At 42.6% G+C, this 11780-nt stretch overlaps 1 protein-coding gene across 1 annotated transcript; it reads right to left on the bottom strand.

Moving 5' to 3' along the window:
* Positions 1 to 3187: 3187 nt before the first annotated feature.
* On the bottom strand, positions 3188 to 11215 carry TRHR (thyrotropin releasing hormone receptor; the record flags this gene model as incomplete). The annotated part of the gene is made up of 3 exons (XM_084201546.1): positions 10400 to 11215; positions 3933 to 4313; positions 3188 to 3193 (listed from the first exon to the last, which is right to left on the bottom strand). The coding sequence occupies exons 1-3, from the start codon at positions 11192 to 11194 to the stop codon at positions 3188 to 3190; spliced, it is 1182 nt and encodes a 393-aa protein (XP_084057672.1). The 5' UTR covers positions 11195 to 11215.
* Between the last annotated feature and the right edge of the window lie 565 nt (positions 11216 to 11780).

The raw sequence follows: 11780 nt of genomic DNA on the forward strand, positions 1-11780 counted from the left end.
CAAATAAATATTAGAAAAAAAATAATTTCATGTTTGTTATTCCCAGTGATGGTGGATACAAAGTCACCTACATAGATTTTAGCCCTTCATCAAGCATCACAAAGAATATGGGCTTAAATACCTCACTTGAGCATCTGGAGGAGCAGAGGGTGAGAAAACAGACAGTTACTTTTTGAGCAAAAAGGCAAATAAAGGAGAGAGTTCACTTCTGGTACTGTTGGTCTATAAAAGCTATAATTCAGTCTGTGCTCTGAAAGCCTTGAGATAAAAGTGTAAGTTTTACTGTTATTATACAAACACTGAGCTCAGCTTTTACCCAGCCAGTTGTGCCCCTCACCAGACAGCCAGGTTTCCATGGAATGCCCTCTTTGCCGGCTGCTAGACTGGCACATCTTGCTTTTGAAGTAAGAAAAGCCACCAGTTCTAGCACCTCTTGAGAAACTCTGGAAAGTAGGGCCTCCTCTGAAAGCACTGACTAGATGCCTGGCTGAAAGCAGCACACGAAGGGCAAAGGGATTTCCAGGCACCAGCTCCACTGGTGGCCGCCTCTGCAGCCTCTGCCCCCAGCTCCCAGCAGCTGCCAGCAGTCCTGGCTTCATCACAAGAGTTTGCAAAGTCAGACACAGGAACTTGCCTTCACTTTGAATGTTCTTGGCTAAGCAACCATAAATTCCTGTGTAATGTTCACAGATAATTTAATTTCTCTGTGACAGGTGCTTTGGAGGAAATGTTAAACAGGCTGTGGTATCTCTCCTTAGCTTTCCCTTATCATGGCAACCTGTAGCTTTAAGCAAGTGTAAGCAGTAAAATGCTATAGACCTCTGAATTATCACATCAAGGATACAAAGGAAAGGGTTTGCCCAAAGTGTATGTCACAGCTGCAGAATTGTATTTATGAGATTAATTGCTAGGCACTGATTGAAGAATACATTGGTATCCTTCCCTCTGACTCTTGAGCCCTAGCCAACTTTGCTTACTTGTCTCACACGTGACTAAATACCCTTTTAGCTTTTTTAGCTCTTCCTTGTTATTTTAAAAGTAGTCTGGACATTGCCCTTCCATTCCTGTGGGGGTTCAGACATCTGCACAGAAATAGACCCCACTGCATGTGCCTGCCTGGTGGCCTGTGCTGCTCAGATAGACAGCTGGGAAATGACAGATAGAGCTGGGAAATGCAGAGGATTTGGGAAAGATTGCAACATGGCCTGCATGGGTCCTGCTTCTGGCTCTGCTCCAGACAAAGCTCTGCCAGCTTCTGGAATTTTGTCACACCTACTCTGCTGGTTAAAACCTCCTTGCTGTTGGTCCCTTCCACGCCCTGCCGTCGCTCTGCCAAGCTGGAAAGTGCCTGTGGAGCTCTGCAGAGGTGAAACAGGAGAAAGCAAGGATGCAGACAGAGCAGGATATGGACTGCAAAATCACAGAATCACAGAGTGAGTAAGGTTAGAAGGGACCACAGTTGGTCATCTGGTCCAGCCCCCCTGCTCAAGCAGGGTCATCCCAGGGCACATGGCACAGCACTGAGTCCAGATGGTTCTTCAATATGTCCAGTGAGGGAGACTCAACAACTTCTCTGGGCAATCTGTTTGCTTCCTCCTTGCCACGTAGAGAATGCCCAACAGAGTCCTTTGGATGCAGCAGACATAGGTTCATGGTTTTAACACTTAAATCTGAGGCCTATCAGGGTATTTTTAGTTTGCAAATGTAGTTGAATATTAGTGAAAGTGTCTTGAATTAGGGGAGTGGCTGTGTAGGCAAAAGAATACTGGATAGGAAAGCCTTGCAATGCTAAAGAGGCTGCCACTTTCACCCACACTGGGCAGGTTTGTGACTCTTGGGGATGGGGCTGTGCAGGGCTGGGAGCTGGACTCGATGATCCCTCTGGGTCCCTTCCAAATCAGCCTATTCTGTGAATCAGGGTTTTTACAGGTTTTTGAACATCATGTACAAAAGCTGTGCAAAATGTTCACAACACACAGGAATGCACAGGTACTTTCCTGGGCTTCTGCAGAACAGAAGTGAGAAAATGAACTTCTAGCAAGAACGGGTGCCAGTCCAGAGCACAGTCAGAGCAAGACATGATATTTTGTCTGTAGCTACATTAGGGAGACTATGGCCCCAGGCTGCTTATCATGGGCCTGTGTGGGAAGAGCAGGGAAGGGGCTCTGCTGACAAGTAAAAAGCCAAGATGACTTTTCCTCTGACAACACTTTATGTCCTAAAGTATTCTAATAGATAAATTTTGAGAAAAAACATTTTAAAAGTGTCACTTTTCTCTGAATTTTCCTCTTTTCACCAGATAGTATCGATATTAAAGCTCTACACATCTTCTAGTACTCTTAGGTACAATTGGTACTGAGCCAAGATAAAAGAACCTGTTAAAAGCCCGTTACTCTTCAATATCTGCCAATTTCCAACAGGATTCAGTAATAGCTGAGACTTACATTTAAAGTGGCACATCTATAAACTTGATTGCTGAAAAAAATCAGATATTTTAGATGCTTCTTAAAAAGTCAGTTCTTACTGACATTTTAGTTTGTTTTTTCCCTGCTGCAAATTCATTCAATAGTCTTCCTATTTCACACTGCTCAAGGTAAAAATAACCCAAAGAAAGGAAAGATTTTCTGCTTTTTGCCATCAGACACCTGCTTATTGAAGCTTGCTGTGATAGCTGCAATGAGATCTGCACTGATGTGGGATGAGGGAGTCACTGGCCGGTAATTACTGCTATTAGCAGCAATTTTGGCTGCTGTTGGAAGGTCTCTCAGGTACTGCCAGTGCAGGCACACATTAGAGCAGCTCCTCTCCTCACCTCTCATCTTCACAGGGAGTATCATCCCCTGCCCCACTCTGTGTCCATGGATATGTCCTGGCAAGCCTTGCTCATTCTGAGATCACAGACTGCTCTTCAGGCAGGTAACAGGAAGAAGGATTTAGGTATTCTCCTGGAGCCAATTCACCTGGCTAAAGTTAGGTTGTATTAAGTACTTCATTCAGTCAGCCTCAATAATATACTTTTTTCACTCCCCAAGATGCTGCATTTTCTTGTAGGGCACAGGCAGGTATGAAAAGATTTCTGGTAGCTTCTGCAATTCTGTGAGCAGAAATGTCCTTACAATTCATACAGTGAGTGGGAACAGAGCATCCAAAGGTCTCACATGGCTGCACACTCAGAACAAGGTGGGTCTCAGGCCTGAAAACAAGGAGAGAAGAAGCAAACTGAGAAAGAATATTTTACATTTTCACATAATCTGCAAAAACAAATGAAAACTAAGCCTCTTTGTAGATCATCTATATTTTTAAGATCTAAATGTATGGGTTCACAAACAGCATTTAGGGAGTATTGTGTAAAAAAAGCATCATGAAAACAGTGATGTGCATCATCAAGAGAAGGGGGTTAAAGAGATGTGCTACACACTGAAGAATGAAAGTGCTGGTGTGGGGGAGAGCCTCTCCTTAGCACCAGCTGTGTGGTTAACCCCCAGCTGGAGTCAACGGGGAAGGCAGAAGAAAACGCCCCTTGGCCCTCCCTGCAGCCAGCCAGAGCATGCCCAGAGGAATCACCGAGCTCAGGCACCAACATCACCCTCCTGCCAGATGTGTACCTGAGGCACCACGCCTGAGAACCACTTTCTGATGCTCCAATAGAGCCCACTGTTCCTCAGAAAAGAAGGTTTAACCTGATTGCTTCTCCCCATCCTTCTGCATGTTTCAGACCCTCCAAGTCCCCCCACGCTTGGCACAAGGCACTTTGAACACATAACTTTCCAGAGTGGGCAGTGTCCCTCCCTGCCATGCCCTGTCTGTGCATGGCCTGTCCCTGCCAGCCTCTCCCAGCCCTCTGCAGTGCTACCCCAGCACAGCCCCATGCCCAGCAACGTGCTCTGGTTCTGGAGGACCCACAGCAGACACTGAAATGTATTAACCATTACCTTGGACGACAAACACGTATCACCAATGGAGAGTTTTGCAGAGGACAGGTAGGTATTGGTAATATCTTCCAGCTCAGTGCTGAAATGATCAGAATCCTTGATGACATTATAATTCAGGGCCATGCTGCAACTGGCAGGTTTCTTCTCCTGTTTCTGCTGGTAGTTGCACAGTTTCCTGAAGGCTGCTCTGAATTTCTGGGACATGAGATTGTAAATTACAGGATTGATGGCACTATTTAAATAAATACAGATTCTGCAAAATAGCAGGAACCAGTTTTCTTGGAAGGGTCTGGAAAGAAAGGAATTGACAACAACCAGGGTGCGGTAGGGCATCCATAGGAATGCAAATAGGATCACAACCACGGCCAGCATCTTGGTAACCTGAGGGAACACAGACAGAGAAGAAGAGGGGCAGAAGGTCAGTACTCCCCTCGGCATGAACACGTGCATTCTTACACCTCCAGGGCCAAACCAAACCTCTGGACAGATCCTTCAGCAGGAATTTCTGAGGAATATTTGATTCAGAAAGGTTTTCTCCAGTGGGAAGTACAAAAATCTTGGCTTCAAATTTTTTCTAGTTTTGGTTAAATTACTCTTTCCAGATGATATCCCAGTAAGCTAGCTGTTGTAGACATTAGACATTTCCACTTCTTATTCTGGAAGAGAGTGTAGATTCAAATGGGAAGAAAAGGACAAAGAGTATTTTTTTCCAAACACATTACATCTCTACCTTTAGACTAGTATAGCCTGTAGAGTAATTGAACATGAAGCCTTTTTAGGTTATCTGCTTTAACAGTCAGCCGAAAACAATTTCCCAAAGCCAAAAATATGGAAAAAAGAGAACAATTAGATTAATTTATTTTCCTCAAATCCTCAATATTTAATTAGATCTTCATTATTTGATGTTTACTCTGAAAAGCCAAATAAAGTTTACAGAGCCTGGGAAAAAAGATTATCAATCAAACTTGATTGTTATAAGAACTTCATTCTGTTACATAATTCTCTTTAGAAAAAAGAAAAGAACAACCTTTGGGAATACTCAGGATAGCTGAAATGAATGAGAAATAATAAAAAAAATTAAATCCACTTTAAAACGAATCTTTCTTTTGTAAATAATTTAATTCTGATGTAGACAGTATTCAACAGTCTCTACATTAAAGAAAATTTGAAAGATATCAATAAAGAAAGTAGAGAGCACACAGAAATGTGATATGGGAGGATATGTTGGCACAGCCTCATGGAAGTCAGGAGATGATTTGGTTAATTGTGTGAAATAGAAAGTATTGGCACACGTTTTGGTGAGCTACAACTGTTTCTTCTGGTTGTATATTTATAAGAGTTGCAATAGAAGACAACTCCATGAAGATCACTCCCACATGCTAGTTTTAGAAGTGGGCTTTAGTTTGAAGTTGTGAGTATATAATTATATTTTCTTCTGACTAGATAAGCTCATTATATTATAACCTGCTATCACATTGCCTAATGAATGTATTTTCTCCTATCTTTCTAGAAAGACACATTTTTAAGCCAATTTGTTTGGTTTGTTATAGGTATTATAATAAAGAATGCGATGAAAATCAAAATTACTCTACAAATTGATGTATCTTTATCTATTTATTGGTCTTTGAATGTGCATATTCAAAGCTGCAATTTTACCTTATAGTTCTTCCCTCACCCTTACTTTTGTTTTCTCTACAGCTCTGTTCAGTGGAAGTAAAAAAAATAAGACTGAGAAATGCTAACTCCTTTTTTGTCACTTGACTGATACCTTTCATTATGAGTTCTACACGATTTATTTTCTAATATTCTGTGCAGAGTCATTGTAATAGAGCAAAATACAAATGTGAATGTTCCAGGTAACTCAAAGGATGATCTCTCCTTATCTCCACCTCTGATAGGGCCATTCCTGTGAACATGGTGGCAAGGAGAGAGCAGACCCAGCACGGACCCACTCTGGCTCTCATCCCTCCAGTTCAGCTCCAGCCTGTGCCTCCAAACTGAGCGAATCCATCCAGCGAAGAACAATCATTCACTGTAGAAAATAATCCACATTTAAAGGAAGAAAGACACCATTTGTGGAGCCTGGGTGAACCATGGGACAGAGCCAAACCACCAGATGTATTCCATCAGCTCAGGCATTCAGGCCTAACAGCCTACACAGGCATCAGAGTGCTTTGCTACCAGAAGCTCAGCAGGGCACTCCATTATGGTACCCACCAGTCATTGGCAATTTACATTTCTTTCAGGAAAAATTGCTCAGAGGATCATTTGCAGTGTTGCAGCTATCAGCTTGAGTCTGGACTAGAAGTAAATTATTTTTACTGTCAAGGAGGGGGTAATTCAGAGTCACACATTTAAGAGTGTACAGCAGTGAAGAAAGACTGTTACTGCTCAAGTGCCATACACTGCAAATACATATATATTTATATGTATGTTTGTATGTATGCATGTAGTGTGCAAATTATTAGCTGAATTTGTGTATATTGGCTTTTGGATGCACATTTTCTTTCCAACACCATGAGCTTCTATTGCTGGAAACAAAGCACTCTGTAGAGCTGGTTTTCATTCTCCTCATGTCAACAAACCAACTCATATGCCTTCACAGAGTCTGCATGCAGTGCAAGAGAAGAGGCAGAACCCAAGGGTGGCATCTCTTTGGTGGCATTTCTTGCTGGTTCAATCCATACGGGACAATGATGAGAATTCACCATAATTTTAAACTATCTGCAGTACATATCCTTGCAAAGCTGCCAAGAATAACAAACCTCTCACAAGATCTCTATTGCCTGTCAGAAATTCAGTTTCCTGATCCATCTGGCCGGGTGTGCTTGTCTCTGAGACACACAATGAGGCCCTGAGTTCAGGTAGTTATTTGCTCATTGGTAAATCTTCCTTAAGCTGGCTCTGGAGGGGTTTTCATGCTCAGCTCCCTCAGACCATGATCTATGTGCAAAAGGCAGCAGTTCTGAGGAGGTGCTCTGGCAAGGCTTACTTAGTCCCAGCACGGGGGTTGTCACCCCACTGCAGGGTGAGGCACCACTCAGGACTTCTGACACAAATTCACCTCAGTTTTCTTTATGAACCCATTATCTAAATACCCGACTGAGGCCAAAGCTTCATTGTTATCCACACCAAGAGTCTTTATTGCTGAACATAAATTGTTTAGAGGAAAGTTTGTTCCTCTTTGTTTAAGTAAAATGCCATATCCTTTTTCAAAACACTTCATATGAAACAGAACTAAACATATTGGGAAAAGGCTAATTATTTGACATCAGTGGAGTGCTAAAAGGATAACTTTTAAAAGAACATGTTTTTATTACATGTAAGCATACACCAAAGTTCCCTGAAAGCAGCAGCACTACATCCTCAATGATGAAGGTGAGCATACACTGATTGCTATTTTCTTGTGGAAGCACACTGAATGTTCTATACTCAGAGTACAAATTAGTTAGGGAGATTGAAAACGTGGTAAAAAGACTTTGAGCAATTTCAGCTTAGTCCAAATTTCAAATATAGTTTGAATGCTAACAAAAGAGCTTGAGATTGAATATGGTCCTGCCTGCATATAAACATTCTTCAAGACCTATCTTCTTACTTCTGAGGACATTCTAAAGAATATTTGAAATACATTTTACTAAACAGAGTCCAAATATTTTAATTCTGAACTAGTATCCTCTTTTTCCTCCCTGCTCCAAAAGCTTCTTATTCTAAGGAAGGGTTTTTATTAAACATTTTCACTATCCTGGTAAAAACAGTTTAGTATTGCTTCCTTCTCCTTTGAGTACTAATCTTTCTTACACTGATAAGTAAAAGCAATAGTCACTCTGGTGTTTTAAAGCATGTAATAACATCTTTCTTCTTGGGCCTGGTTGTGTTCATTGCAACACACAGAGATTGTATATCTCAGTCCATGATTTCCTAATCAAAACGAAGTTGTGCAATGAGGAGGAGAATTCAATAAATAGAAGGATTAAGGTCTTGATAAACTAACACCACAAGTGAAACCAAGTGATAAGATTGAGGATTTCATGTAAGCCGTGCAAAACTTGCACTGCAAGCTGGAATCTGTGCTTGCTGTGCTGGGAGAGAACAACAGAGGGATTTCTCTGGGGTGAGCAGGCCATGACTGCAGCACTGTCCAAGAGAGGACTTTCTCTAGAGGGTAATCTACCTGTTACTCCTGACCATGGAGAGCCGTGATGACCTTAGATGATTTGATTGGACTAATCAACTAACTTTGTGAGATACACATACTGTAAAGTGAGCTGGATTCCATCTCAAGTTTAAAGCAACATGTTTGCTATGTAAGGCTGCATTTATTTTTCTCAGTCACCTTGATATCTGAGGAAAGTAAGAATTCCTTTGGGGAAAGTATGAAACCTACATGCAAACATGTAATTCAGTATTCATGCTATGAATGGAAAAGAAAAAATATCTGTAATCTGTGGTCTGCAGGACCCACACTGAAACAGAGAAAAAGGGTGAGAAGGAAGGAGTGACAAGGGACCAACCTCTGCAATCTGACTGCAGCACTCTCTGGCCCCACACTGCTGGTTGCTGCAGGGAAGGGACTGAGTGTAACTTGTGGCTGTAACAATGGGCAATGAATTGGCAATTTTAATTTTCCCCAGGCTGAGTCTGCACTGCCCATGGCAATAACTGACAGTTGGTTTGCCTGTCCTTATCTTGGATTGTGAAAAATAGGAGCACCTCCCATTTTCTCTCCCATTCTCAGCTGGAGCCAACCCCCTTACAGAAAACATGCATGCAATTAATTTCATGGAAATGTTCTTGGATAAATATGAGAACTGCTACAGAAGTAGGAAGTTCACATCACATTTTCAGACACTTTTTCTACAGATCACATGCTGGGTATTGTACACTCCTCAATCCCTGTCGTGCAAACACAGGTCCAGGAAGACACAGAGTTTCACATTTCAGCAGGACCCACTGTCAGGCCACACTGCATTGTCAGCTATAGGCGTCCTTGTCAGTGTGGCAGGAAATTTTCCCTTTTGTGTCTTGTATTTGTTTTTCCTCTTGTTTTTCTTGGTTTTTTACACCACTGCCTATCTTTTGCATGTTGCTATTATACAAAAAATATCACTAATTATGCCACGCTATCCTTGCTTTGCTTTCTGTGTTGTACTATATGCAAATTCTAGCTTCACTTATAAGGAAGCTGCTTTAAGCAATCAGGTTGCTTAGGCTTTTAGAGAAAGTCTTGCTGTCTTCGCAAGACATAAAAGATATCACATTGTGATCTTCATTTTCTGGTTTCATGATATAACAGTGTCCATATTCATCAGTGTTCAATGTAAAAGATTTGTCTGATTTTCAAGTGATACTAGCACATGTAATCAAGTAGAAAGTGATATTAACTTGAAGAGCAGGTTATCTTCTTCTACTAATTAATGGACAATGAAAAACAACATTAAACACTTCCTGACTATTAACTATACACTTCCTGACTATTAACTATACTTGACAACATAATTAAATTTAACCTAGCCCATGTATTTGTGTTGTGTTTCCAAGCATAGCTCTAGTGCTCTCTGAGGGCTCAGTGCTCTAGAAGGCAGCTCAGTCAACTTCTGAGGTTTCTGCCATCTCTGTGATAAAAGAACATGGTCCCTCTCATAAGCAGTAGCAATTGAAGCAAAATAAGAAGAATATAAAGAATAAGAAGAAAATCCCCAGAGCCAGCTGCAATAGATGTACCCTGTGTTTCCCATCACTGCACCAGCTGTGCTACCTGCTGCATGCCATGTGGTTCAATGCAAACAGCCAGCAATTAATCTGCTAACTATATTCCACTGGTATTATTACACACAGCAGCATGCATTGTCATTTATATAAAAAGAAGCCAGTCAAACCTATGCCTCAGTTTTGAGCCATCAGTACAAAAAAATATTTTCTGAGAGACAGAGAAACAAAGATATTTAGCATTTACAAAGCAATTTATACACAGACTTCCTTGAGCAGGCTTTTCACAGGAGAGTTAGAGACAGGAAAATTTACATCTTGACTGCATTTTCTGAGTGACATAGTGCCTTAGCTGGGGCTCAGCCTCAAGTGTCCCAAACTCCCAGGATAGTTCCTTCCCTTCAAATCTCAAAAATAAGTCAGGAGTCACTTTGTATATTTGGCAAGATTACTAACAAGCTGTGATGTAAAGAAATTATAGTTAAAAATGTTTCCATCATATCTGACACCTCCTAATTGCTTTCTGATATGGGAAATAAAATACTGTTTCTTTTTTTTTTTTTTTTTTTTTGTCCTTGCAGTATGTAATGATGTACAGGCAAGAAAAAAAAATGTATTTTATGTATATGTGTATGTGATTTTAAACTTGACTACTTAGAAAAAGAAAGAATCTATTTTACCTCTTTCCACAGCTTCAGACAAGTGAGCTTTAAAACAAGTTGTTTAGGTTGCAGAAAGCCATTTCAAATAGTTGTTCCTACCTGCCTTCGAGAAGAAATAGTGCTATTGAAACTCCTGTTAGTCATCTTGGAATTCACAGGCTTGCTTTGGTGAGCCACTTCATTCCTCCAGGTCTTTGAGTTTTCTTTTGGGTCTGAAGGGATGGGGTTCAGGAACAGTATTCTAGCAATGAGGCCATAGAGCACAGTTGCCAATACCATTGGCACAACATAAAATATACCAAAGTCCATCATGTAGATAGGAGAGTAATAGCTCCTGGAGACCTTGTAGCCGCAGGACACAACAGTAGTCTCTTTGTAGGCTACTGTGTTAAGGTCTAGCAAGAAAAACCAGAGCATACAGTATATGGAGGTGAAAGCCCAAACAAAAACAATGATCTTTTTGGCTCTTGAAAAAGTGCAGAGGAACTGAGCTTTGATGGGGTGGCAGATGGCTATGTACCTCTCAATGGTGAAGGCAGCGATGGAAAAAGAAGAAGCGTTGATTCCCAGGTACTGGAGATAAGTGATGCAGAGGCACCCGGCGTAGCCGTACACCCAGGATCTGTACAGGCTCTCTGTGATATTGGGCAGGCCTGCAGCCACCAGCACCATGAGATCTGCCACGGCCAGACTCACCAGATAGCAGTTCGTGGGAGTTCTCATGTGCTTGGTTCTGAGGACCACCAAAACCACCATGACGTTGCCCACGATGCCCAGCCCGCAGATGAGGAGGACCAAGAGGATGGTAACCACTTGGTATTCAGCTGTAATCATCTCCTGGCTTGACAGTGGCAGCCCAGTCTGGTTCTGCTTGTCTCCTGTGCCATTCTCCATCTTCACCAGCCCGCTGCTGCTTCTGCCAAGCACTTGATCTCAGCACCTGCTCTCCATGGTCCCCTGCAAAAGGGTCACTGGAGCAGAGTGTGGATGAGCTGCAGCCCCAGAACACGTTCTCCATGTAGTCACAGTCCCATTCCTGTACCTCCACTCCCCCTAAAGCACCTGAACTTTCAGTCTTTGTAAAGTCAGCTATGAGATGGGTTAATCCCTCCAAGGCCCCAGCGCACTTGCACAGGCTAACAGGCTGTTCCCCCGCAGCTGGTTTGGGGCACTCATGAGCAGCCAGCCCGCGGCGCTGGCAGTCCTGCCTGCCGGAGCGGAGCCCCTGCTCTGCACCGGGCTGAGCCGGCCCAGCGCTCCCGCAGCGCCGCCGGCCAGGAGGAGCCTCCGCGCCCCGAGGGTGGGGACAGCCGCAGGAGGTGCACACAGACGGACTCGCGAAGTTTTTCTGCTTCACGCCGCTCTCCCTCTCTGCTCTCAGCTGTCATGACAGCATCGATCGCATTGACCCGCGCTGGCAAACAAAGGAGAGCTGGCTGGCAACAGAATTGCACTGATTTTTAAAATTCTGACTGCTGCC

Source organism: Fringilla coelebs (assembly GCF_963513975.1).
Source record: "Fringilla coelebs genome assembly, chromosome: 1".
NCBI lineage: Eukaryota > Metazoa > Chordata > Aves > Passeriformes > Fringillidae > Fringilla > Fringilla coelebs.